We start from the raw sequence: 27,364 nt of genomic DNA, 5'->3' as shown, positions 1-27,364 counted from the left end.
AGCTCAATGTCTCCTTACACTCACCTTCCCACTACTACCTTACTTAGGGATTGTAACCAAAAACTGAGGTCCCTGAAAATTGGCTGATGCGGACAACATTATTCTGCAGGTTCTATGCTCACCTCAGACACGAATTGCTGTATTTATGACTGTGAATGGGTGCTGAATTTTAACTTCTTAAACTTCTGCTGAAACTCTACTCTCCTCACTTAAATAACTGAAGCAAAATGAAGGTATCTTTCCTAAACTGTTTGCTTTGAGCAGGTGACCATTTTCACAATTAGAAGGGAAGTTTGCAATCAATTTCTTTAATGGGAAAGGTGCTCTTATAGAATTAATCCATGCATGGCTCAGGGGAAGTAAGACTCTCTGCAATTGATTGGATTAAAGGGGCTCCTTAAAATCAGAAATACTTGGGCACTCATCACCTCTGTTGGGTGATTGACAGGGGTCTTCAAACCATCCTCCTTTGTGGGAGGTATGTGACACAGAATTGTGATTTCAGAGCCTTCTGGATTAGAATCAATTAAATCCATAAATAGAAATGAGCTGCCATTATTGTCCCCAAAAGTATACACTAATACTTCCACCCAGCATGTTCCTGTGTCAAGCTGGAGTTTACAAACAGGCCTGCTGCACCTGAAGGGACATAGCCAAATGCAAATTCTGGGAATAGTTGTCACAGGAAGGCATGTGCTGGGTTTTATGTGAAACATAAATTTGGATTTCCATTTTGTCCCTCTAAAAATACAAGGTGAGCCAAAGATGTAGCCTCTGCTCTTGATGACATTTTAATCAAACATCACTGCACTACAACATTTCTAGCACTAAACTAGAAACCTTTACAGGCAAAATAAGGTAGCAAAGGTAGCTGCAAATTAAAATGACATTGAGAAGGAAATGAATAGCATTTCTATCTGTCACACGAGAAAGGGATGTGAATATTCCAAGTACCCAATGTTTCTCTAGAATTTCAATGCTCTTTGACTAGGAAGTATTTAGAGAATTTGCAGTTCGATTTAGGCTGCGGGGTTTCCATTCTATAACATCTGCTGTAGCTGGGAGTGTGAGGAGAGGAACAGGTATCTCAGCAGAGAGGACACTGATCTCTGGTTTTTGTCTCTGCATCTCTCTTTCCCTTCACTGCACTCCCACCAGTTCCACCTGGCTTGAGAAGTAAGAAAAATAGGCCTTTGGACATTGGATTATATAGCACCCTCACTCATGGCATCTGTGGCTCTCCTAACACCCTCCATGATGTAGTGAACAGGCACTGCTGTCACCATTTTACTGAGAGGAAAAGGAGGCTCAAAAGCGTGAATGGCTTGCTGGCCACCCAGCAAGACCATAGCAAAGCCAGGATTAGGACACAGCACTTCCTGAATTCCACAGTGCTCCACTTTTTTCTTTACCCCCTTTTATATTTTGGGCCCAAAGCTTACTTGCTTGCTTTCCAGTTAAAATCATTTCTTTCACTTGTTTTTAAGCACAAGTCAAAAACCTACCCTTTGGCCATGTCCTGGGTGGAACTTTGTTTTAAGTCATTGGTTTCTAACTCTACAGGGTGATAAGACACTGAGTCTCCAGGGAGTCTGTGCTGGGAGCCCGAGGGTGAAAGGTCAGCCCCCCTCTAGCCTCTGTTCTTCTTTGGTGAGTTGTCAGGCAGCCTCTCAACCACTGATCAATCAACCTCCGACCCCGACTGCCTACCATGTGGCCGGAGCTGATTTCTGTCAAAACAAGGGTCTTCCTCCCCAGTCCATGGCCTCTCCCAGCACTGCCATGCCTTTCCCACCATTCTAATTTCTCCTTTCTACTCCCAACTGCACTAAATCTAAGCTTAGGAATTGGTCACTATCTTTCTGCTGATGTGGTGGTTTCTATAAATTCGCACCCAGCACCTCATGAAGTGCTGCCAAATTATCTTTAATGAGGGTTTTATGCATCTGAGATAAATAGTGGATGCATCAATGGATAAAGTCCTCCTGACTTTTTAGAGTCAGAAGGAAACTTGGGAATCATCTGACTTAACCAGTTTGTTTTTACAAATAAAGAAACACAGACAAAGAGAGGTTACATGACTCTCCTGGGTTATACAATTACTAACATAAATATTATTAACCACATCGTCTAACATCTAATATGCACTTTACTCCCTATAAGACAATCTAGTTTCTACTTATTTTAACTGTTTTTATGATACTCATCTAATTCCATTCATTTTTAAATATTAGATAACGGTATTGTTTAATTAAGAAATTACATGCCATCTTTCAGCTTTCTTTATTTATAATATATCTCATACAGCATTTTTAAAACCTAAATTTGTTTCCTAAGTACTTAAACAATATGCATTCAATGTGTAATATTTGGAAAGTAAAGGAACTTATACAGAAAAAAAAAATACTCAATTTCACCAATCAGAGATAATCACTATTAACATCTTAGTACATTTCCTCCTGGTTTTCTTCTCTTTCTTCTTTCTCTCTCCTTCCTTCCTTCCTTTCTTTCTTTCTTTCTTTTTTCCTATCTTTATTTCTTTTTTTGAAAGGGTCTTGCTCTGTCGCCCAGGCTGGAGTGCACTGGTGTGATCTAAACTCACTGCAGCCTTGACCTCCCAGGCACAAGCAATCCTTTCACCTCAGCCTCCCAAGTAGCCAGGACTATATATAGGTGTGCGCCACCACATCCAGCTAATTTTTGTAGATTTTAGAGAGACAAGGTTTTGCCATGTTGCTCAGGCTGGTCTTGAACTCTGAGCTCAAGCGATCTGCCCACCTCAGTCTCAAAGTGCTGGGATAACAGGTGTGAGCCACCACGCCACAGGGATGAGCCACTGCACCTGGCCCTTTCCTCCTAGTTTCCATACACCTTTTACATTGTTGCAGTCATGCTGTTGACAGAATTTTATATTCTAGGTTTTGTTTGTTTACCATATCTTAAGCCTTTGCTGTGTCATTACTAATGCTTTGTACACACATAATGCAAACAGATACAAAGTGTTCTTCATTTGATGGTGACACAGGTATCTTAACCATGCCCTAACCCTGGAATTTAGATTGCTTCCAACTTTCCATTCTTTGAAGTACTGCTGCAGTGATATTTATGCCTACATATTTCTATATATTTCTGATTTTTCCTTGGGAAAAAACCCTAGAAGTAAATGGTTCAAAAGCTATTACATTGTTAAGGCCCTTGGTATATTTTCCTCAATTGCTTTCCAGGAAGTCAATGCTAAGACACACCAATCAACAAGTGCCATAGTACTTTTTAGGGTATTTTTGTACAACCAGTGTCTCATTTCTATAATCAGTTCAGTCTTGACTGGCCTATTGTCTAAAATAGTTGTTGCTAAACACCATTTCTGAATTAAGATTGCACACCAGACCCACAGCCCACTTTGTCTTGCATTTCTTTAGTTTGCTGGTGCTTCCTATGGGTTAGACATGTCCCTTCCACTGAAATTGTAGGTCAGCAGCTTTATTTATTTATTTATTTATTTTGCTTTCTGACTACACAAATTTTGGGGTATTAAATGTTTTGAAGTCCTACTAAGTGGTCCATGCACTAGAAACAAGAGATAGAAAATAGTTTGTAACCTCAAGTTGTTCTCAGCATAGAGGGAGAGGTAGCCAGGAAATCCATGGTAGCTCATGCTCCCCTGACTGGATGCATGGAGTGCTACAAATGCCCAGACTTGGCACATGAGACTCAGCCTCTGGAGGCATTGCCGGCTTTTTAGGAGACACAGTACCAAGCTCTGGCTTCCAATGTGATAAGTACACCAGGCAGAAGACCTCAGGTGATGGTGTTCTGCACAGAGGAAACATCCTGGAGTGAACTGCACACTCCTGGGAAGCCTTGGAGACCTGATTTTGGAAAAGCTATTGAACCTCTCTGTTACCTCAGATTCCTCATCCATAAAAATACCACTAACAGGAACTACTTCATAGGACTGTGAAGAATAACTGAGATAACACAGGCAAAATGCTTAGAAAAGTGTGTGGTACATCCTAAGAGCTCCAAAGATGTTAGCTGTCATCCTCATCATCACTATAGTTGAAGGACCGAGTTCAAGCAAGGACATGGGGGGAATGTGTGTTTGGCAGGAGACAGGGTGAGCTCATGAAGACCCTCTATAACATTCTGAGAAGGACATACTTTCCCCTCACACCCGGAAGTCCCTTAGAAGTATGTTTGGAGTTTTGGAGTTAAGTGTCTAGAGGCAGGAGGCTGAACGGATAATATCCTCAAATTCCTTCCAGCTCTGAGACATGATTCCCACCTGACAGCAAACAAACTCAGTCTCAATCTTGGACACACAGTCTTAAATAATACAACTCCTTCCATTCAGCCTTGGTTCAATAACAAAAGACAAATACCTTCCCTGTCCTCTGGAATTTTTAATGGTTTACACTCACCTTGTGGGAATAATTCTTTTAATAATATTAAACTATTTCACCAGAGAATAAATTCCTGGTTGGGGGTGGGGAATGTATCAAAAAGACACCCAGCCAAAAATTAAAAAAAAAAAAAAAAAAAAAAAAAAAAAAAAAAAAAAAAAAACCTGAAAAGCATCTTGGGAATTTTCATGCATTACAGGGCTGGTTTTCACTGGAAGGGGATGTGAAACCAGATGGGCTGATTTTGTCCAGAGGAGAGACAGTCTGCTCATTTTCCCTCTTTCCTCTTGCAACTTCAAATAAGCAACAGGGAGATAGCCACAGCCCAGCTGCTCATGTCCACAGCGGCCCCCATCCTTCCATTTGGGTTCACCTCTGGCAACCTGGTTAGTATATAAGTCAGCCCAGATACTGTTCCCTGCTCCTTCATTCCTGCCCCTCTGTCTCGATCTGTCTGTGCCCCAACCTTCACACTCGTTGGCTATGCCCATTTCTGTGAAGGCAAATGTCTCCAGAGAGTCATTGTTTTCTCCTTGAGCAAACAGGCTGAGAGATAAGGGAAAGCAGCAGAGAGTAGAATAATCATCTATCCCAGGTGGCACCAGTTGTCCTGGTATAATTATAGCACCTCTTTTCCTTACTAAAAGTGTCCTGGCTGGGTGCAGTAGCTCATGCCTGTAGTCCCAGCACTTTAGGAGGCTGAGGTTGGCAGATCAACTAAGGTCAGGAGTTCAAGACCAGCCTGGGCAACACGGCAAAACCCCATCTAAAAAAAAAAAGTACAAAAATGAGCCAGGCATGGTGACACACACCTGTAATCCCAGCTACTTGGGAGACTGAGACAGGAGAATCACTTGAACCCAAGAAGTGGAAGTTGCAGTGAGCTGAGATCATGCTACCGAACTCCAGCTTGGGCAACAGAGCAAGACTCTGTCTCAACAATAACAGCAAAAAGTGTCCTGTTAGGATACAAAGTTATATGCAAACTCTATAATTACATGCATATTAAACATTTAGCCCCATAAGTCCAGGCCTGGGTCATTTATCATTACTGAGTCTTCAGAACAGTGCCAACAGAAGGCATCTAATAAGCTTCTGCACTCATTCTAGCTTAATCTTGAATGACAGTCCTATCCCCGTAAAGTCTTCGGGATCTGAACCTCAGTTTTTACATCTGTAAAACAGAGATAATCATGCTTACCTTATAGAACTGCAAAAAATAACAAAGAAATTAGTGCATTTTATGTTCTGGAAACTGCAAAACATCAAGCAAATGTCATTTTTCAGAACACATAGCAAGCATGCCACAAATGCTTGTTTATTCAACAAATAGGTAAATAAGCCAGTAATAATAAATTATCAGCCCTCAGTGGATAAATGACTGGTTCTCCTTAAATTGTAATGCCATATCTAGCAACCAAAGCTTTGATTTATCTATAGATGAGCTAGCAAAATAAACCTCTCCCATAGGCTTGCTATGAGGACTAGGAAGGAAATAAATAATTGAAAAATATTAAGGTAAATGGTGCATGCAGCTGAAGCTCAGCTAAAGGTAACAAGAGGAGACAGGTCCCTATAAACTAACCCTTCCTATAACCCCAGAACTGACAGGTGACGAGAGGTGCAGGACCTGTTCTATCTGGTTTTCTGGTAAAGATCATAAGTTTTAGACTCTGCTGAGCCTGGGTGGTGATTCAAGCGGGGTTTCTTAATTCTTGTTTCACTTGGGACAGCTTAGGACCCAGGGGAAGTTCATTGTTATGCCAGGGTGGAAATTCCTCTGCCTGGTGCACTTTTATGACTTGACTGGTCCCCTACTAATAGACACCATAAAATGCTAATTCATCTTTTTTTCTGATTGGAAAAGGAAAGGACAATTAGAAAACAAAGCATTGAAGTAGGTTTGTTTTCAGCCTGGGTTTTAGAATATATGATTTTGGAGTCACAGAAGTCTGACTTCCACATCAGATTCTATTGTCAATACCTAGAACTAAAAAAAGAGAAAAGAAAGAAAGATCCTGACAAAGAAGCAGGAATCTCAACTAAACAGCACTAAATACCAATTCTGCATATATCTCCTAACAATGGAATTGGCCATGAACCAGTCATCTGGCATTTGAGCTTCACATAAATTATAAAGTCTGTGAGATCTTTTATTGAATGACAAGATGTTGGGTGTGAACAAAGCATGTCTTTTCATAGCAAAGCAAAATTTTTAACTTGGATAAAATTACTCACCCAGCTTGTCAATAACAAATTTCCCATTCATTTGTGCTCATCAGATGCAGCCCTCTCTGAGTGTCAAGGACTGGGGATTGAATGAAGAGCTCTACAAGCATCTTTGGCAACACAACAATATAGTAAGAGAAAGACCCTCCTCAATGAGCTTGCTGTCTAGTTGGGCTGACAGGAACATACATAAGATAACCATTCAGCTGCTTTCAGAAAACCAGTGAGAAGCAGAGAAGTCGCATGATAAAGGCAGAGAAGCAAAACCTTACCCAAACAAGCTGAGAAAGGATGCAATACTTTTGGGCCATGACAGCTACAAATTTAGGCATGGGATTTTCAGTGCTTCTTTCCTGCTTAATCAGTATCATCAGCCACCTCCTGGTGTAGGATAGGCCCCTAAACTGCCACTGCATCTTAGTACGATTAACTGTGAACAAGATTTCTGGTCTTGCTCACAGCAGTCTAAAACTAACTCCTATGCCTGTGCGCAGACTCCAGGGCTTGTTTTCTCCTATCTAAACTACTATGGAACCCCTGCTTTGGTTTTCTCAGGGAACCCACTTATAAGGATTTTTTAAGAGATGATGCATTCTGCTCTCTCCTGATCAATGCAGGTTTCCAAGTTCTTAACCGAGTCATGTGGGCAATGCATCTTCCTAGGAACCAGAATTCACTTAGTAGAGGTATAGAAACATGACAAAATCAGCAGAGTTAAAGTGGCACAAAAAGCATTCCTGGACAGGGCAGGGAGTAAGAGAGCCAAGGAAGTAACAGTATGCAGCCAGGCACACTGTGTTTTCTTCCAAAAAGAGGTGCTTTAGCAATAGGCACATGTGGATTCACATTCCGGGTCTACCACTTAATGGCTGTCTGATTTTGGACCCTTTCAGAGTATCAGTATTTTCACCCATAAAATGGGACTATCATAAAACGTAACTCCCAAGGTTATGAGGTCTGAATGAGCTACCTTTTATAAAATGTTTACTATTGTGCTTGACAAACAGTAGTTTCTTTTCTGAAAACATGGAAGAAATTGCATAAAGGAATCAGCAATTGACCCCTAACCTCAATGAAAAGCTGCAGAAAGAGATTGAATTCCCCTGGGAAGACTTGTCCACAATTAGTATACCAAAAATAGCAATTGATCCTTGAAGAAAAGCACTAATATCAAGGAAAGATTATAAACTTTTGCTTGTAAAAAATAATGGAAGAATGAGGTGCTGCTCTGTTTAAATGGATAGTCTGGTTAAGAGAGAGTCCTCTTCACATTGTTTTCATATAATAGAAATTGAATAAATATTTCTTGAATATACCACACAATAATGTTGTATATACCTTTCTCACAAAGGAATTCTCAATTTTTAAAATTATGTAATATAATATTGTCTGTAATATAAAAATTATGTAAAACACAAATTACTCTTGGAGGAAGGGCAATTCAGGTATTTCAGAATTCTTTAGTAGTCAGGAACCGTACTTTGATTATTAGTTCTCACTGGGTGTAGTGGGATGAACTGTGTCCCCCCAAAATATATATTCAAGTACTAATGGTGTGTACTAATGATGTGAGGGCAATCTGGCTGCGACATCTGTGACCCCATTGATCGCCAGGGTTGATTTGGCTGATCTGGCTGGCTAGGCGGGTGTTCCTTTCCTCCCTCACTGCTCCATGTGTGTCCCTCCCGAAGCTTTGAGCTGGGTCAAAGAGGAGGACCATATCCAATAGAGGAGGCCCGTCTTCGGTCAAGGGTATATGAATAGCTGCACTCCCCTGCAAGAACCCCCAAACAAGTTCTCAAGTACTAACCTCCAGTGCCTGTGAATGCTGACCTTATTTTGAAGTAGAATCTTTGCAGATATAATTAGTTTGTATGATGTCATACTGGATTAGGGTGAGCCATACAGGAGACACAAACACACACAGAAGAAGGCCATGTGAGAGACCATACAGAGACACACGCACAGAAGGCGGCCATGTGAGAGACCATACAGAGACACAAACACACATAGAAGAAGGCCACGTGACAATGGAGGCAGAGATTGGAATGAGGCAGCTCATGCTAAGAATACCAAGGATTGACACCAACCACTAGAAGCTACAAAGATTCTTCTCTAGAGGCTCTGTAGGGTACAGAGCCTTGCCAAAACCTTGATTTCAGACTTTTAGCCTCCAGAACTGTAAGAGAATATATTTTTGTGGTTTTAGGCCACTAAGTTTGTGGTAATTGGTGATGACAGCCCTTGGAAAATTAATATATCAGATAATACCTTACTGGAAGTTTTGATATCCACATTTTATAACTTGCTTTCATAAATGTAGAATAGTTATAATTAAGGAGAGTTGTTTCTTAGTACACTTGGAAGCATACTCATTTGGTAATTCTACAATTAAAAAACAATGATATATTATTGAAGAATTATGTGTATATCAAATTGTAGTACATAGAATATATGAAAGAATTCACCATTAAACACTCGTGTTCAGTGAAAACGGTTGTAAAACAATTCATCAGCAGAAGTGCTTTACACAGAAAATTTTCAGGAGTAAAAGCAGCAGAGTAGTATGACCTCTTTTATTATTTCTCAGCCAACCACTTTAAAAGTTTTGCTCTTTTCTTATTAAATTAGTGATTACTTGAACCTGCTAGAACTATCAAAATTATGTACTGCTTTCAACAAAAGGCTCTTTTTCTCTGTATGGTAAAAACTTAGCATAAAACTCTAAGCATGAGAAAGTTCATGTTGCCTTTTATTTACAGTCTTTATCAAGCAAATAATATTCATATTTTGAATTATGCAAATAAGCATTTACATGATAAATCGTAATTGCTCTCAGACAGCTGTTTATAATTGGGTAAATGAGACACACTTTTAAATTGTCTAAATACATACTTACCCATGTGTACATATTTATACACTAGACTAACTATTCTCAATCAACTGTTATCATCTATTGTGTCTTATACAGACCAAGGGTAAACAGCAAAATCCCCTTTTACTTGCTCAGAGATCAGAGGGACTACCATTTCTTTCAAATAAAGGGTGACCTCTTTCAATGTACCCTTTGCCCATGGCATTCCACAATACCTCTGGCAGGAAATGCTTTAAAACCACTTTGCTTGGGTGGGAAGCTAATCTTTGTCCCTATCTTTATCTGATTAGATGCCCTATGGCATAGAAGAAACATGTTCCTTCTAACGAGACATTTTTACACTCGAAAAGTCCATTTGTCATATGTTTAGCAATATATTCTGTGTCAACCCCCCCCCAAAAAAAAAATCAAGGTTTTCTTTTGAGAATAGAGAATAAATACAGAGCACATGGTGCCTACCCTGGAGAGGCTTACAGTCTAACTAGGGAGATGGAATTAGCACACTTGAAATGCTTAGAGGGCAACTAAGAGGAAAATCAGATGATTTTGATTGTATGAGCTAAAGAAACTTGGAAAACAAAATAATGTGACCTTGTGTTGAGGACAGACTGGGAGCCAGCTGGCTTCTCCCTGCAGAATGGGGACTATCCAGCCACTGTCAGGCAGACACAGATGACGAATGCAGGAGCCTGCCCCCCACCCACCACATTCACACTGTCTTACAGGTAAATCCAGGGGCCTGATGTGACACAGCTTTCCTGTAACTTGCCATTCTCTTTTCTCTATTTTCTCAGTAGGCAAAGAATTATACAAATAAATAAATAAATAAATAAACAAAACAGAAAAACCTCAACGCATTTCCCTTTGCTTTTCTAAAGCAGTCAACATTTGCCTGTTTCTGGTCCTTTCCAGCAAGTGCATTTGTTTCTTATTCATCTGAGTCTGTTCTTATGTCGCGTTTCACATGTTCTAAAGAGAGAGAACTTTTACAAGATGCTCTGGCTGAATTGAGAGGATTCAAATGCTACTTCAGGGACTCACATGCTAGAAAGAATGAATCCTGAAGCACAGAGACTCCAGGGGGAAAAAAAACCTGAAGCAGCAATGGAGCCACCCAGAAATGAAAACATTAGGGCTTGGGAGCATCTATCCTTCCATTAAAGTGTGATGAGAGCCTTTGCATTGACAGCAGAGATTTGAGAGCCAGGAGACCAAAGCAGGCCTGAGGCCAAAATCTGAAACTGGACTGTCTGAGTTTAAAGACACCTCTTCTATAGGCAGCTTTCTGTTACACTATTAGGAGAAGAAAGGCTACTTGGGGACTCATAATGGAGGGTATGCTGAAGTAAAAAGAACCCTAGATTAGGAACATCTGGACTCCAAGCCAGGCTCTGTGAGATTCTGGGCAAATCACCCAACCTCCTTCTGTGCCTCCCTTTCTTCTGTGAAAGGAAGGGGGTTGAACTAGACAAGTTCTCTTCAGCTCTGTGACTGATAATCCTAAATGTATTATAGGACATCTCCCAGTTGGTTATATGGGGGTAAAACTCATAAGCATCTCACTTCTCCCAAGATACATTATTATTACAATTGCCACACGAGTACCTACTAACTGTGGGCAAGCACTATGCCAAGCATATGAAACAAATATCTCATTAATCCTCACAACCCCTGTATGAATATTATTTCCATTTATACATGAGGAAACCATAGTTCAAGGAAATTACAAAACTTGATCAAGGTCATTTAGGTGCTACTGGGAGAGTCAGATGACAAACCCAGATCTGGTTCTGTCTATTTGATCTCCAAATCTGGTACATGTTGGAAAGAAAAATCAGGTTGCTTATTATGAACTGTTAACTATAGTTGACTAGATCAGCCTCAGTACTAGCTCAGTGCCTGGTGCTCATGAGTTACTTAGCACATATTTGTGGATTATAATTTTCTCAAAATTCTGCCCGTTGAGAGACCTGCATGCTACTAATGATAAAGCAAGGCATGTGGGCAGTCGTGCTGGGGGTTGGAGGGGGCTGTACATTTTGCATAATTCTGTGACTCTAGTTAGTGCTTAGTCACTCTCATGAACAGCCTTCCGGATCCACCAAGAGTGTGCTTGCTGGCCACAGAAGCCAGAGAGCAGACCTCCTGACATTTTGGTACTTGGAAGCAGAAAATTGGCTGTGGATATAGTGTAGCTTGGAACAAGAATATGACCATTTCCCACCACCTCAGCTCCCTCCTGGGCAGAACTCTGGGTGGCTGGCCTGGCCCCCAAGCTCCAGGTCTCCATTGGTCTCCAGGACTGACATGAATCACCTTGGGTGGTCGCTCCCATGTCCATTGTGCACGTGCAGCTTTCTGCCTATTGACATTAAGAGATGTGCCCCCACCTTCCCTTTGTTCCATCCTCAATTTAAGACACATTTGTTCTCACTGGCTTTTAACTGACTTTCAATCTGTGTTCATTGCTGGGGTAAGTTAACTTTTAAAAATATTCGACTTGCAAAGGGGTTTCTGTGCTACCCAATTAGCATTGTAACAGACTAAGTGTTTGGAAACAAATACAACTTAAACCAGATGAAGCCACACTGCTAGTCACTGAGATGCTGAGAAAAAAAAAATACCCACACACAAAAAATTCCAACCAAACAACCAAACAAACGAAAACCCAAATCACAACAGGATCCCTACATATCAGACTTTGTTTCCTCTGTAGACTTTTAAAATGTACAGGCCTTCAGGTCCCTTAATTGGCAGCAGAACAAACCACCAAGCCCTTTCTCCTCTACACTTGGCAGTGTGGTATTCTAGAGGTGACAAAACTGACTCCCTGCCAATTGCCTTCCCTTTACCACCCTCCAGCTGGTAAAAGCCCTGGCTGGCTGGAGATGGGGGATCCCTAAGCTGAGACAAGCACTCACTCTCTCACTTTCTCCTCCCTTTCTCCTTCCCTTCACCCAGTCCCGCCCTTCTCCTTTCAGTGTAAACTACCTCAGATTCAGTTAGAGACAGTATCTCCCCTCATCCCCACCCCCATGCTCCCCCTTAGAGATGCTCTTGTGATCCCTCAGCTGCTGGGAGAATCAGGATCTCACCTGGCTTCCCTAGGATTTGAATGATAGAAAATCTCAACAACAGAAAAACACAGTGTGATTCATGAAAAGAAATATTCATGTACTTTTCCTAATGGTTCTACAAGAGAGATAATTAAAATGATAATTCATGGAACTTGAGTAGTTTTTGTTTTATTTTCATCATAGAAAAAAACAGAAGGCTAAATTCACCAGGGATGACCTGCTAATAATCTTGGATAACCCCTGCATTCTGACATCTGAGCTTTCACAAAATTCATCATTATAAAATCATTTTAATAATGCATAAGAAATAGAATGTCTAACTTTAGGTAAAAATTTATACCTTTGATTTTACCCCTCTAGATTTGCCTTATAGCCCAATCATTTTGTGTAAGAAAAATTTTAAAAAGGAAGGTTTTGTTTTGTTTTTGAAGTAGCCAAACCTAAAGAAGCAACTACAATAGAATCTGTGACTGTCTATTTCTTTCTCATACTACAAACTAACCTAACATATTCACATTTCCAGTGCCCAAGAAAAAAAAAAAACTGGATTTTCATTGTGTATAAAAATATGCACATACTGATGACATAGCCATTCAGGAATATATGAGTCGATTTATGTAAACTGACTTGACGTGAGGAGCTGCTAATGAAAATGAGCACTGGAAACACGCTGCTCATGGGTGGATGTGTCAGGCACAGATGGTCTTCACGGTTAGTTCACGTGGACCATGGACAGAGGAAAGCTGGAAACAGACTTGCTGGAAACCGTGAGGAAGTAACCTGGGGTTGGTTATAAATTAAATGAAAGCTTGACAAAACATGGAATCCAAAAAATACAATGAAAGTTCTCTGAAGTGCTCTCTTGTTTCCTCAGGTTCATGTTACAAAGCAAAATGTTACATTTAAGAATAAGCCAAGGACACTTTAGGATGGCGCTTGTTGACAAAAGAAATGTGGTCAATATAGAAAAAAATATGGGGCTTTCTTTTCTCGTTTGTTTGTTTCACCTAATTAAAGTCCATACCTGATTAAAAAATACAAACATATATTAAGGATGAATTTCTTATCCTGGGAATACTGAAGCTACCATTTAAAAATACAGAAAAGCACAGAAAGCACAGCTTTACCATACTTGTTATATTAAACATGGCATATATATTTTTGTGTCAGAGAATTTCCTCAGATAAAGTCATTTCTTAGTTGTTTCCCAACTTGAATAAGTTCAATTTATGGGTTTTAAGATTCAGAGCAAGACAAATAGAACAATAAATTTCTCAAGAAATTCTAAACACCCTTCATCATACCCTGTCGCTAAACCTAAAATGCCCAGCGTGGAGCTTTGTCATTTATATATTTGTCTGATGACTCCAGAGGTAGTTTCCATGGTAAGCTCCCTGTGCACAAGAAGCAGGGTGAGTGGAATGTCTCCTGCCAATGAAGAACTTTTCACTGACAGTGATAAAGGCCAGGAACCTCCTTCACACAAATGATTGAAAAACAGAACACGGAGGACATTTTTATTTTGTTTTGTTTCCTTTGTGTGGTATGTGACTTCAGTGCAAATACCCATTTAATCAAGAATACAAAGACAGCCACCTTTGCTGGGTAAGGGATTTCCAGAGGCTGCAGTAAACATATACAGTTCTTTTACTTTTTTGTGGGGAAATTCCTGCAAGTTGTCATTTCTTGCTCCTGCTGTGTATTTTTGCCTCCTCTTGGAAGAGGGGAGAAGATTTTTCCAAAGGAAAATTTAAGAGTAAACTAAATAGGATCTAGAAAAACTTGAAGTGTTTTAAAAACTTATCTATTGTCACGAAGTTTTTGAACTACAAAGATTTTGGGATAGAATATAAAAGCCACTATCAACTGGAACTTTTCCATCAATGCTTTTATCCTCTTTGAGTTGATGAGACCAAATTGAACTGATAGCTTCTAAGCTAGCATTGCTGTCTTTCTCTTTCGCTTTTTATCATTCTTTTCTAATACCTTCTATTACAATGGACTCTCTTTCTCTTCTTTACGTCCTTTTCATCCTCCCCACTAATTTCTTCAATTCTAGGGATATCTCAATTTATCTTGCCTTCAAGTCTCTCTTTAAGTTTTGCATATTCCAGACATCTATTGTGACTGAGGCTGAGATAAGTGTGAGTATACACTGTAAACGTTCTCAAATGTGTAAAATATAAAGTGATATTTTTATTACTATTATCATCGACATCAATAAGAGAATTGAACATCTGATTCTTTGGCCATTTGAAAGACTGCAAACCCCTGCAATCCCAGAATATTAACAAATACTTCTACAGAATGATTGCTTTAGTGTTTTGTTTAAATTGTTGTCAAGTAAGACAAAAATAATATCTCACCTTAATAATGTGATTCTTTTAGAATTCCAGAGATGATCTAAGAACAAAGTAAAGGTATATTTTAAAAGGCCCCATTATAATGCTTGGATACTTTAAAAAATAATAACTGGCTTGAACTGAAGTGTTGGTGGTTGGTTATAAGCACACACTATAGGTAAACCCAAGTGAGATACTGGGGCTGAGATCCTTGAATATGTTCCTGGGGTCACACAACCTGTTAGTGTCTGTGTGTAGCATTAAATGTGACTTAGGGCCTGGATCTTTATTGTGTAAACATAAATAAGAATCCTGTGTTATAGAAACTACATCTATATCACTTGAGCAAAGGAGTATAAAATAATACCTTAAAAAAAAAACGTAGACAAAAATAAGAGTTTCAGCTCTGGACAAATAAGATCTGACACTCCTCCTCCAAGGTGTGTGATATTTTTATTCTGCTAACTTACATATCATGCCAACACACTTATCCATTGTAAGGCATAAGGAAGACCAGAATATTTAATAAACTAATTAAAATTTAAAAAGTTATTTGCTGGCTTTTAGCAAATGAAAGTATGGATATTTAATAAAATAAATTTATTTTTCAATTAATTGAACCATTTTATCCTCTATATATTTTTTCATGTACATATTTAAAACAACTAGATAAACATATTAGGAAAGGAAAACTTGTCCTCTAGAGATCAAGAACAATAACAAAGTCAATGCAGAATCATTATTTTAAGAGACCGAAGGTAGGATCATTCAAATCTTGTCATTTGGCATTAAACAATAAAATCTAAAGCTGTTTCAAAAAATGAACTAAATTCCCAGCCTGAAAGTAATTGCTGTTCTTTGTCCTATGTATGTATATAATCAATATAACTAAGAAAGAATCACAGGCAAGCCTGGGCTACTGTCAAGCAATTGATTATTAGCCATCAGAAGGGAAATGTTTACTGGCTCATGGCAACTAGTTTCTAGAGAGAAAGGCAAAGAGATCTGATTTTAAATGATGCCTTTTCCTTACATCCTATGACCAATCAAGATCATCCACTTCTTGAAAGTGTCAGAACCCCATTTTTATTTTCCTTTTGCTGTTTTAACTAGAATACTGATAAAGAGGGGAGAGCAGTTGCTATAAGGCAAAGAAGTGTCCTGGCAGTTGAGGGCCCTCCATTTATCAAGGGGAATTTGCAATGTTGCCTCTCTTCAATACCGTATAGATTTGTAGGATTTTGTGAAACACTTAACCAAAATTGAAGGATTTTAAAACAGAATGCAAGATATAGACACGATCACTTTTTCAAAATCAAGATGTTTTAGTTTTAGTTCAGAATTTTCTGGTCTTAAAATCTTAAGCATGCAGTAATGACAATCATCTCTGGAAAATACGTCTGAAAGGATGATTACTGTGGACAACTTAAATATATTCATATATTATAGATGCCTAAAGATTAAAAACTCTTAGTAGAATTGAGACAAACTATATCCAATTACAAGAAAACAAATACTTATCTAATTAAATAATAATATTCACAAGCTTTGTTAAGTTGCAAATAAGTTCAAGTGTCCAGAACATCAAACAATATATGAAAATCTGGAAATAATGTCCAGTTAGATGCTTACTTGCGATTCTAAGAATCTCCTGGGAATTGGAGGCAATTCGTACATATCTCCAATGTGTAAAAAACATATGATTAGCTTGACTACCTTTTCCTATTGACCCAATATCAAAATAATTTTCCCCCTCCCATGTCTATGAATTTATGTGATGTGAAAAGGCAATACAGAAAGTACCATTCTCTAATTCTGGCTTTCCTGCATTTCTTCAGAAAGCACAGTTTATATGGAACAATTTATTGGAGACCCTGGGTTCTAGCTCTCAGAGATAATTCAGCTAAATCTGAGGAACACAGTTGAGAGGAAGTTTGGCCTATAACAGAGGCACTTACGGTAGAGGAGGAGGGAATCCAAGATCAAGCCAGGAAGTTGCAGCCCTTTTTAGAACCAGGAGCTACAGGGTTTTCCTGGGACATCTAAAATGCAGACTGAGGCCCAGGAATACTCTTCCCCAAGCCAGGGAACATGAAACTAGAAGTAATATTTGGAGCAAATCCCAGGGCCAAGTCTTCCCCAGAGCACAAATGCTAGATGGTGGATGTATCTCTGCTTTAGGAGCCAAACACTAAGAGTAAAAGCAAATATTTGATGCTGAAGAGCTCTTAAGAGCTGAAGAGCGCCATTTACTTATTTCTACACGTCAGTGTGGGCTTAGGATGTTAAATAGATTAAAAGGCTAAGAGAGGTCAGTCACTCAAGGAAAGACTCCTCTTTTTCTTCTCCTGACTTGGTTCTCTTCCCTAAATTGTTATCCACCCCACCCTACTCCTGTGGAGGATCCTTGGGAAACTGGAAAGATAACAACTCCTCTCCTAGAACATCCTAGAGAAGGAGTCAGTGCTGGGGCTAAGAATTCAAGAACCAGAGGGAGGAAGGAGTCTAAATGTCCAGCTAGTAAATGTTACAATGAAGATAGGTTTAGAAAAATTCCTGAGATACAGAATCATAAAACTGGCAGGGTCCTTAGAAATTGCCAAATGTATTCTCCTATTCTCTTCCGTATCAGACGAATTAAAAAAAAAAAAAAAAAAAAGAAGGAAGCTTAGAGAAGTGAGGTGGTTAGAGTTAGGTAGGGGCAGAGCGAGGATATAAACAGATTTCTAGGTCAGAGCTCCTACTACCTGACACAGCCTCATAGTTCAAGACCTCATAGTTCAAGAATCAGTCTTAACGCTTGCTTCCCCAGGACGGTCTTTGACAGTGCCTTATCTTCTCACTAGGGAGGCAGGCTGGCAGAGATTGTCAGGCCTTGGGCTCCGGCCAGAGAAAAGTCCACGAGGCCTGAGCCAGTCTGCGACCTACCCACTCTCTAGATGCTGGGGGATTGGGAGCTGGGACGCGGTGAAAGGCGGGTTTCCAGACTCCGATGCCCCCTGCCCACTCCACGCTCCCGCCCGGGCCCCGTCTGCAGAGAAGACAGCCAAGTCATTTCAGTTTAATCTTATTTAAAAAGACATAACTAATAAATCTATTGCCGGGGACACGGAAAGACGGCCAGCAGAGTCGATCGTGCTCCCAATCCCATTGAACCCCATTGAAAACCATGACAACACCGGACAAGCTCCGATTTATCCCCGCGCGCCAAAGCGCATTGTGAGCAGACGTCAATCACGCATTATTCCGGACTGAACAAATGCAAAATCTTGACTGAAACAAATGCTTCCAACAGGTCCGGGGCGTCGAGCTCCATTTCCCCTTTGTCCGCGGCCTAGCAGTTGGCCTGTATTGGGGTTGCCTCCGCCCGACCACCCAGCGCGCGGTGCAGCCCCGGGCACCTCCGGCACGCTTGATCGGGAGGCTGCTGGGGAGGGTGTGCGGGGCTTGGCGGGGCTGCGGCCGCCGCATCCGAGCCAGGTTCGAGTTCAGCCCGGGAGGAGCCAGCACTGCTGGTGCAGCCACCCAAGTACAGAGACCTTCGCTACAATTTAGCAGCTAAATATCCAAACTACTAGCTTCAGGAGGAGAGGCCTCTGAGAGGGCGTTCCTGAGCTGTAGTTTGAAGCGAGGCCAGGGCGAGGCCATGGGCCAACAAAATGTATCCACGCCTGCCGGTTCCCTGCGCCTCCTACATTGATCGTTTTCCAGGGTGAGGCTGTGGAAACTAGAAGATCCCAGAGAAACCCCTGGCCGGTGTTATTTTCTGCCAGGTGAGCCCTGTCCCAATTCTCCGGATAGGTCCATTCCCCGACCAGGCCGGGCGGCAGCGCCAGAGTCTGTCACGCTACGGAGAGGGGAGCTCAGGCCATAGGCTGGCTCCTGAGCAAAGGCCAAAGCCCAGGCACTGCGACTGAAGTTGAGGCTATGGGGACAAGGCGAACAAGCGGCGCCAAATCATCTGGCGACTCCAAGGAGGCCTCAAAACCCTCATAGGACACCTTGAGAAACGCAGCCGTCCGTAGGCTCCAGAATGGGCCTGAGCCCAAATTTGCGAAGCACATCCTCGGAGCCTGGGCCCTGAGACCCGCAGCGGCCGGGAGAAGCTGGGCCAAAGAGACAGGCACTGTAGACTTAAGAAGTTTGGCTACATGCCCCCTCCGTTTTTGAGGACAGACTGGGAGCCAGCTTTGCCGGCCGTTTTGCTGGCCTGTGGAGACACGGAGCTGCGGCTCGGCAGGTTGTCCCAGCCCTTCCTCAGCACCCCTGAGGCTGTTGGGGGAGGTATGGGGTGATCTGAGGCTTCCAGTGGCCTTTGAAACCCTTGGCCCAATGCTGGCAGGGCCAGGCTATCCTCTGTGCCCTCCTGAAATTTGTCATCCTGAATCCTTAGAGGGGCCCAACCAAAAAGAGAAAGGGAGCCCTTCAGAGTTTAACGCCGCTTTGTAAATCACTTTCTGGATAATTGCGGGAAACTAACAATCCAGCCAACAAGCTCGAGGAATAAAGCAAATAGGGAATAAATTCCTGGGTGCTCATAAACCTACCCCTGCCGCCCCCACCGTTCTCGGAGCTCCCGCGGGGCCTGGCCTCAAGTCAGATCTGGAGGAGGAGGAGGAAGCTGGGGCTGGGTCGGGCGGGTGGTGGCCACCGCTCGCCACCCAAGATGTTATTCACTGGTAACAATCCCCATTATCTGTCCCCACTTTGGGCTAATCAGACAGAATCGCTAATGCCGAAGGCTGCTTCCTGCCGCCTCTGGGAGGTAACTGGGCGCCGAGGGGCGGGGTGCGGGGCGGGGCGGGGGCGGAGGTGGCACCTTCCGGGCTCGCCCCGGCTTTGGTCCAGCGCTCATTCAGGTACTTAACACCCTGGAGACCCGGACCTCAGCTTTCAAAGCGACCAGGGTGGGAAGAGCTGTTTATATAAACAGGGATTCTGCTGTAAATGCGCTAATATCCCGGCTGCCCGCGCATGGCGAGCGCCTCCCACACCCGTCCGTAGGAGAGGCGTCCCGGCCGCTCCTCGGTTCCAGCCTGCCCTGCCCCCGCCTCCTTCCCCTCCTCGACCATGGCCACCTCTGGACGCCAGAGCTTCACTGTGCGCAGCCTTCTAGATTTACCCGAGCAGGACGCACAGCACATGCCGAGGCGGGAGCCAGAACCACGCGTCCCCCAGCCCGACCCCTGCGCCGCCTGGCTGGATTCGGAGCATGGCCACTACCCTTGTGAGTGCGCGGTGGACTGCGGTGCGGGTGGGAGGTAGGAGGCGTGGGGCAGCAGAATCAAGGGCCCGGCCCACGCGGGGCCAGGAAGCCGAAATCCCAGCCCAGGATCTGGATTTCCTCAGTCTTGAAAACAGGAGCCCTATCCTGGAACCCCTAACGCATTCGTCCCAGTAGGCACATCCTGAGAGCAGATCCCTGCCTGGCCCCGAGATTTGAGGTTTTTGTGTCTGGCGATTCCTAGGGGTCGGAATATTTAAATGTTTAAAACATGCCGTCCCCCTCCCTTCTGATCTCAAGCCTGAAAACGCTGCCACGATCTCCAGGCCTTGGTCTTGGATTGCAGTGTTGGCGAGTTTACCCCCACCCCTTCCCACTCAGGGCTCCGCAAACCTCGGCTCATTGCAGTGCAGTCGACCTGGAGGAGGCCGGCGACGGTGACCCAGCTTGAGATAAACAGGTCGGCCAGCGCAGCTACCGGTGCGGACATGTTAAGAGGGCCCCGGGGTGGGTTTCTTGGGGGCACGATCTCAGGCCCGCTGAGACTGCTGTGGTATGAACGCAGTCACTGCATTCGGAGAGGTGGGTTTCCAGACGTAGACTCAGGAAATGGCCTCACCCCGAAAGTCGCGTGCTAGTGGGCGTGCCCTCCAGCCGGTGGCTCCACGCCCGCGCCAGACGGGCAGCAGGCCCTCGGAGGGTCCAGCATCTCACCCGCGCATGTCTCCTTTGCCGTCCGTAGCCTCAGACGAGAGCAGCCTGGAGACCAGCCCGCCAGCCTCGTCGCAGCGGCCGTCCGCTAGGCCAGCGTCTCCGGGTTCGGACGCGGAGAAAAGGAAGAAGCGGCGGGTGCTGTTCTCCAAGGCGCAGACGCTGGAGTTGGAGCGGCGCTTCCGGCAGCAGCGGTACCTGTCGGCGCCCGAGCGCGAGCAGCTGGCTAGCCTGCTGCGCCTCACGCCCACGCAGGTCAAGATCTGGTTCCAGAACCATCGCTACAAGCTGAAGCGCGCGCGCGCGCCGGGGGCCGCAGAGGCGTCCGACCTGGCAGCGTCCCCCGAGCTGCACGCCGCGCCCGGCCTGCTGCGTCGCGTGGTGGTGCCGGTGCTTGTTCGCGACGGGCAGCTGTGCGGCGGCGGCGGCGAGGCGGGAACGTCCGCGGCCCAGGACAAGTGCGGCGTCCCTCTGGCAGCCGCCTGTCCTCTACCGGCCTACCCCGCCTTCGGCCCCGGCTCTGCGCTTGGCCTCTTCCCTGCCTACCAACACTTAGCGCCCCCCGCCCTGGTCTCCTGGAACTGGTGAGGCTGCTGGGGGGTACCTGGGGCTACCCCGGACTTTGGAGCGCGCTCTGCGGCTGAAACAGGGCTGGAGCCGAACACTTGGAACGCTCCCCGACCGCCTCCCTGCAGCCCCATCTCCCTAGGCGTCAGGGTCCCCTGGCGCGCCCTCACCTGCCGTCGCGCAAGCACACACCCGGGACGTGTGCCAGAGCCCCTCCCCCTCCCTCGACAGGGGCTGCCTCGAGAGTTAGATTTTATGTTTGGACCTTATTTGTATATTTTTAAATAGCGATTTGTATGTGAAGCAAGTTATTTTTTAAAAAAAATAGAGTATTTTTCCTCGTGGTTCGAGAATAAAATGTGTAGGGTTGGGTCTCCTGTGCGCCTGCCTGGAACGTAGGCAGGAACTGTGCTCCCCAGACCGGTGTTGGCAGCGCCCGCTCACCCCTTGACTGGCTAAGCGGGGCCCAGCCCCGGTTGTGTCGAAGGGAGGATTACAGCTCCAAGGCGGCTTTAGGAAGATTCGGGGCTGGGGAAGGGCGGCGGCGGCGGGAAGGGCGGTGGTGTCAGGATTGGGCGCGGGAAGGAAAGGAGAGGAGGAAGCTGAGGCAACTTTGGGATCCTTGTCAGCGGGAGGCGGCTCTGGCCCCAGAGTGACTCCGAGGCTCCGCTGGGCTCGCAGAGCTGCTGGCGTTCCAAATACCGAAAAGTCAACCCCGCGGACCGCGACAGGGCAGGAGTTTCTCCGGAGGTGAGCCGGCAAGGCCAGGTGTGCGGCGCACTGCACCGGAGCAGCCCAGGCCTGGCTGCAAGCTGTTTCCACAGCGCAGGAGCCAAGTACTCGGGACCTGAAGAGCACCGGGAAACTTGTAACCCCTAGTTAAGCCTGCAGGTGCCTCTTTTGGCTGTGATTTCATGTCTCCTCTTGGCACAGTACCTGGCAGGGGTGGGGAGCCTGACGTGGGGACATCAAAGGGTCGGGGGAACGACTGGCACAAGGCACGCCTCCGAGGAGCTCTGGGAAGACGCGGCTCCCAGCTGAGGGAGGACCGCCTGAGGGAGCCTTGGGAGTCCGAGGTTGGGGTCAGAACCGCTGGTCGGCGTCACTTCACCCCTGCCAGTGCACACTAGCACCCCTTGGGTTTGTAACTGCCCCCCAGGGCCTCCTGTGCAAACAGTCTCTCACAGAAGCGATGACCCTGGCACCCACTGCTGGGAGATGCGCCAGAGGAGAGCAGTTGGGGCATCAGGTGCAGGGGAAGGGAGCAAGGGCCCTGATGAGGTCTGTGAGGAGGAGGCATGGGCCTGTTAGGGACTTTAGCTTTCTTGTCCAAAGAGGAGGAAGGGGAGGAGGAAGGGTGGCTGAGGCAGTGTTATCACCTGGGATTTTTGGGGGGTGGAGAGAGAAAGAGAGGAGGGGAGAGGGGGAAGAGAGTGGGGTGTTTGGGTCTCAGCTGCCAGCCACCTTGCCTTCCATATGGATGCGGTTATCTTAGAAGAATCTCCATCCTTAAACCTCCTTTTGTCTTGGGAACTGAAAAGGGCATTGTCGGGCCTGAAAAGGACCTAGACAAAATCCGCACTGTTTGGATCCAGGACTCTGTTTAATCAGTCCCTGGTGACAATGTAGTGGGGTGTTAGGCAGGACAATAGCATCTTTTTAAACCTTGTGGCCTTCAGGAAGACAAAGGGCTTGAATTTTATGGGCTTACAACTTCAATTAGAGCAGTGCCAGTGTGCATGGGAGATTATCAAATTTGTATCATAAAACCCCTTTCTAATAAATGATTGCTGAGGAGGGAGCCTGAACATTGTAAGACAGATATTGGGACCTGCCAGGGGGCTTCTCAGTTAGGCCCGGCAGAGCAGGTGGAAAAGCAAAGGAGGCAAGCCGGAGGCTGGTGCTGGGACTGGCCTCTGCTCAGCTGGCCGGGTGTTTGGATCTTCCGTGCTTTTCCTACATAGATTTTCTCCAAGAAGGGGGATAAAGATTGGTAGCTTGTTTTCTACTATTGGTGGTCACAAAGATCACCTGAATATTCTTAGGGAGAAATTGAAAAATCGCTACCTGTCCAATTCCTTGACTCTTCCTAGAGCTCCAGAGAAAGGTCTTGGAGTGTGCTGTGGAGAGGGCCTATTACATAGGAGGCCCTAAGGATGAGGGGGTTTAGACTATGGAGACGGCCTCCTTCCAGGAGGCTCTTTGGGAGAGTCAAATTCATCCTTGTTCTAAATGGTCAGTAGAGGTCTAACCAAGAAGCCACATTCAGCTGCTTGCCAGTGGGGTGGTCAGAGCCACGGCAAGGTGCCCACCCAGGAGCCAGCTTGTGTGCTGGGCAAGAGGAGGGCAGCCGTTCCCTGTGACAGTAGCGCCAGCAGCCGTAAGAGATAAACTGTGGTCCACTTCCTTTCTCTCCTTTTCTTTTGGGCTGATAAGGTCCTTCCTTTTAAAAAGGAAAAACCCTTAGGGGAAAGTTTAAAAAGCACTCTCATTACCACCAATCCATTTTAGAGACCCAGGCTGTCAGATATTTTTGATTTGTTTTCTTTTCACTCCTGTGATAAGCTGGAAAAGATGAATTTCCTTGGTGGTCTAAAGATCAATTCTTATAACTTCTGACAAAAGCTGAACCCAAGGCCTCTCTACCAGCCACTGTGAGAACAGTTAGGACCTCCCGTCCTGGATGAAAGTACTTCAAACCTGTCACCCATTATCAACATCACAAGCCAGATTCATACTCAGCCAACTTTTATCAAAACTACTGTGTTACAGGCATTTGTAAAGGTACTTTCACAGTTGATCATACAGAAACCTTATACACTGTATACATAATATCCCCATTTTATAGATGAAAAACTGAAGCTCAATGGGTGGGGCCAAGTGACTTGCCCAAAGCAGTTACAAACCTCAAGGAATGTTGCTGTTGATCTCAGCCTTAACCCATATTTAGTCACCCTACAAGCTGCCCTTGAGAACAGTTATAATCTGGAGATGATTATAATATATATGTATATCACACAACCCTTATAAGCTTTCTTATGGATAGTCTGGGAGGATAAGAACACACTTAAAAGCCCTCTACACAGCTCAGGGCCACTCAAGAGGATGGCCATGTATCACAATGGTTGCTAGTATGTACTGATGTTTTCCGTGTATCGGGTGATATTCTAAGACATTTATCTCCTATTAACTCATTCCCTTTTCACAACTCCACCAGATACTACTATTACTATGAAGTGAGAAAATTGAAGGCCAGAAAGGTTAGAAGAAATTTGTCCAGGGTCATACAGCTGGTAATTGACATGGAGAATCTGAACCCAAGCAGTCTAGTTCCAAATCCTACAACTTTGACCATATGGTGGGAATTATTTCCCCCTTTTCGTGTTATTTCTCCCAGTTAATAGTTCTGGTTACCTTCCTCACAGGTGCTTCTCTAAAGATGTGCTCTTTAGCATCTCTGTCTCTCTGTCTTTCTCTCTCCCCATATCTATCGGAACTTCAGTTTTGGGGACACAGCTTCTGTGTTTCTGCTAAGTCTGTTTGTGAGCATTCTTGTCCAGCTGTCAATGAAACACAGCTCTTGTCTGCAGCTTACAACATTCTCCTGTGACTATCATTCCACCATTCTTCTTCCAGAAAAACATCTGCTGCTGCTGCCTTGACACCAGTTGTCCACTCAGTGTTCCGCAGAGTTGCTGCTGACTCCGATAAGCTCCCCTAAGCTCTTTCCCAGCCCCAGGCCCAGGTCCCTGGGGAGCTTTATGGTTTGGGCTTTCCTACCCCTCTTCCCAGTCATCTTTTTCCTCCCTAGGTCTCCAGTTTTATCTTTATTATTAAACATCACCCTCTTCTCATTTTCTGTCTCTTCTTCCATTGTAAACATTTTCACTTCATCTCACTTAAGTTTCTTGCAGGCAGAGATTGCAATTTTCACTTCAATTTTCTTTCCTCATTGTTCAGAGGATCTTACATCTCAGCACATCTCTTATCTGACCAATTTAGCACTTTAGGATCTTAAATAATGTGCTCCTGATGGGAGAGAAGAAGTTATTTGAGCCCAGGTTAACCTATACTTTCCCTTCTAACAATGGTATTTAGACGTTGTTTATTCTCTTGCCTTGTTGACACCATTAATTTGTCTCTATCTTTCTCTCTCTCTCTCTCTCTCTCTCTCTCTCTCTCTTTCTTTTCACTACCTTCAAAACATCTTTGACTTATGAATAAAATGCCCAGGCAATATAGTTGTGGGCTTAGCATGGCTCAACATTTTGTTAAACATGTTTATCTGTTCTGGGTGTATCAGTTAACCAGCCTAAGCAGGTTATCTGTAAACGTGAATAATAGTCAAGAGAATTTTCTGAATGCCGAGAAAGTAGTTCCTACCCCAGGATAAGATGATTTCTGTAACTGTGATTGCATCAATTAGTATTCAAAATCTGCATGAGAAATTGTATCCTGGTCACTCATCATTTTTCCAAGCCATGCTGTGGGAGAGGGTTTTCTAGATGGTACCTTCATTAGTTTCAGAATTTCAATTCTGTGCCTGTTTGTTTCCCCCCACCCCCTGCCATAACTAAAGGTGTATGGCGTTTCCCCTTCTCCTTTCTACCCACCACTCTTGTTACACAGTCTGTAAGTCCGCCAAAGAATTGAACAGTATTCTCTGGATACTGAGCCATAGAGTGGTGACTTAACTTTAGAGAGAAACCAGAAAGAATTGCTTAGTATTAAACAGTTGAGTTCTCCTTCCATCCCATATTTTTTCCATATCTCCCTCAAATTCTCAAGCACAGAGATTCTTATTTGTTTTCCAACCATGTCCAGTGGAGAGTTTTATTATTTATCCAGGAAAACAACATTATCACATATTAGATATAGAGATCATTTCTCTTCAATAACCTGCCCTATGGACCAATAAAAAATTTCTAGGTCTTTACTGAGGTCATGTAATTTCAAAAGCTGCTATAATTTCACAGAGCTTCTCTGAGTTGGGTGCTATGGAAGAAACCTTTGAGGGGACTTTGGTCATGCTTTATTTCCTCTTGTATACTGACTGGGTGGTCCTTTATGAGTCAACAGGTTTTCAGATGCTTTTCCCTAGCTAAAAGCTCTGAATTGAACTGGCCCTTTTCTTTACTCCCAATACCAACTGCATTTTCTCTGTCTCTTTTCCTAGGGACTGGAAAGGCTATTTGGCAGAATTCACCAGGAAGAGAATGGAGTCTGTTTGCAAATTAAAGTAGAGACAAAAGGTTCAGAAAAAAATTCATGAAACAGGTCCTTGAATCTCTCACCTGAGATATCTTTCTCCTGATATATCTTACTCCTCCAGCTTTGCTGAAGGATTGTGTATTAAGTAGCTATTCTTCCAACCCTAAAGAAGTTATCAGCTGTGGTTTAAATGATCCCTTGGTAGGTAAATTCTCAACTAGAGGCAACCCCAATTCACCATAACATGTCAGGGTCAGTGGCAATCAGATAAGCATCAGTACAATGGCAAGAACGCATTTTTACAACAAAATTGAAATACAGAGTAAGAGACCCAAATTATCAGGAAAAGACAAATCTGGTATGGTGAGTAAAGAAAAAACTGCTTTTCTGGGACACTGTTTTTACTGCCTCATCACACTGATAGATTCAGTCATCTATCTGACTAAGTGTTAAGTTGTGCTCCTGATTCACCGAGAGAATGTTTCAAATTTAACTCAAGTTAAAATGTGGAAAAAGGGAAGGGTTTTCTTATTTCTCATATTTGTGGATGGAACATTATCTTCAATAAGGCCAGTCATTTCACCAATTTGGGGCTGGTAACAAAATAAAACAGATCCTCCAGAATTTTGATGTTCAGGAGACATTACAAGAATCCTCCCTCTCCTCACTGAACTTGTCGCTGATTAAGACAAAAGTGAATATATATTCAAATACTGCAGATATGC

The 27,364-nt window shown here is 43.9% G+C and overlaps 1 protein-coding gene across 1 annotated transcript; it reads left to right on the top strand.

The window, feature by feature from the left end:
* Positions 1–19,772: 19,772 nt before the first annotated feature.
* On the top strand, positions 19,773–22,338 carry NKX2-8 (NK2 homeobox 8). Its single transcript, XM_039469219.2, has 2 exons — positions 19,773–20,153; positions 20,893–22,338. Exons 1-2 carry the CDS (start codon positions 19,997–19,999, stop codon positions 21,447–21,449), a joined length of 714 nt encoding a protein of 237 aa, XP_039325153.1. The 5' UTR covers positions 19,773–19,996; the 3' UTR covers positions 21,450–22,338.
* Positions 22,339–27,364: the final 5,026 nt, after the last annotated feature.

Source organism: Saimiri boliviensis, chromosome 2 (genome assembly GCF_048565385.1).
Source record: "Saimiri boliviensis isolate mSaiBol1 chromosome 2, mSaiBol1.pri, whole genome shotgun sequence".
In the NCBI taxonomy this organism is placed as follows: Eukaryota; Metazoa; Chordata; class Mammalia; order Primates; family Cebidae; genus Saimiri; species Saimiri boliviensis.
The sequence above is the reverse complement of the archived record's forward strand: the minus strand, read 5'-3'. Positions and strand labels throughout refer to the sequence as shown.

Bases quoted from the DNA above. Each gene is read 5' to 3' on its own strand.
- NKX2-8 (XM_039469219.2), top strand. From the start codon at position 19,997: ATGGCCACCTCTGGACGCCAGAGCTTCACTGTGCGCAGCCTTCTAGAT. The intron at 20,154-20,892 runs GTGAGTGCGCGG...TGCCGTCCGTAG, and splicing joins GGAGCATGGCCACTACCCTT to CCTCAGACGAGAGCAGCCTG.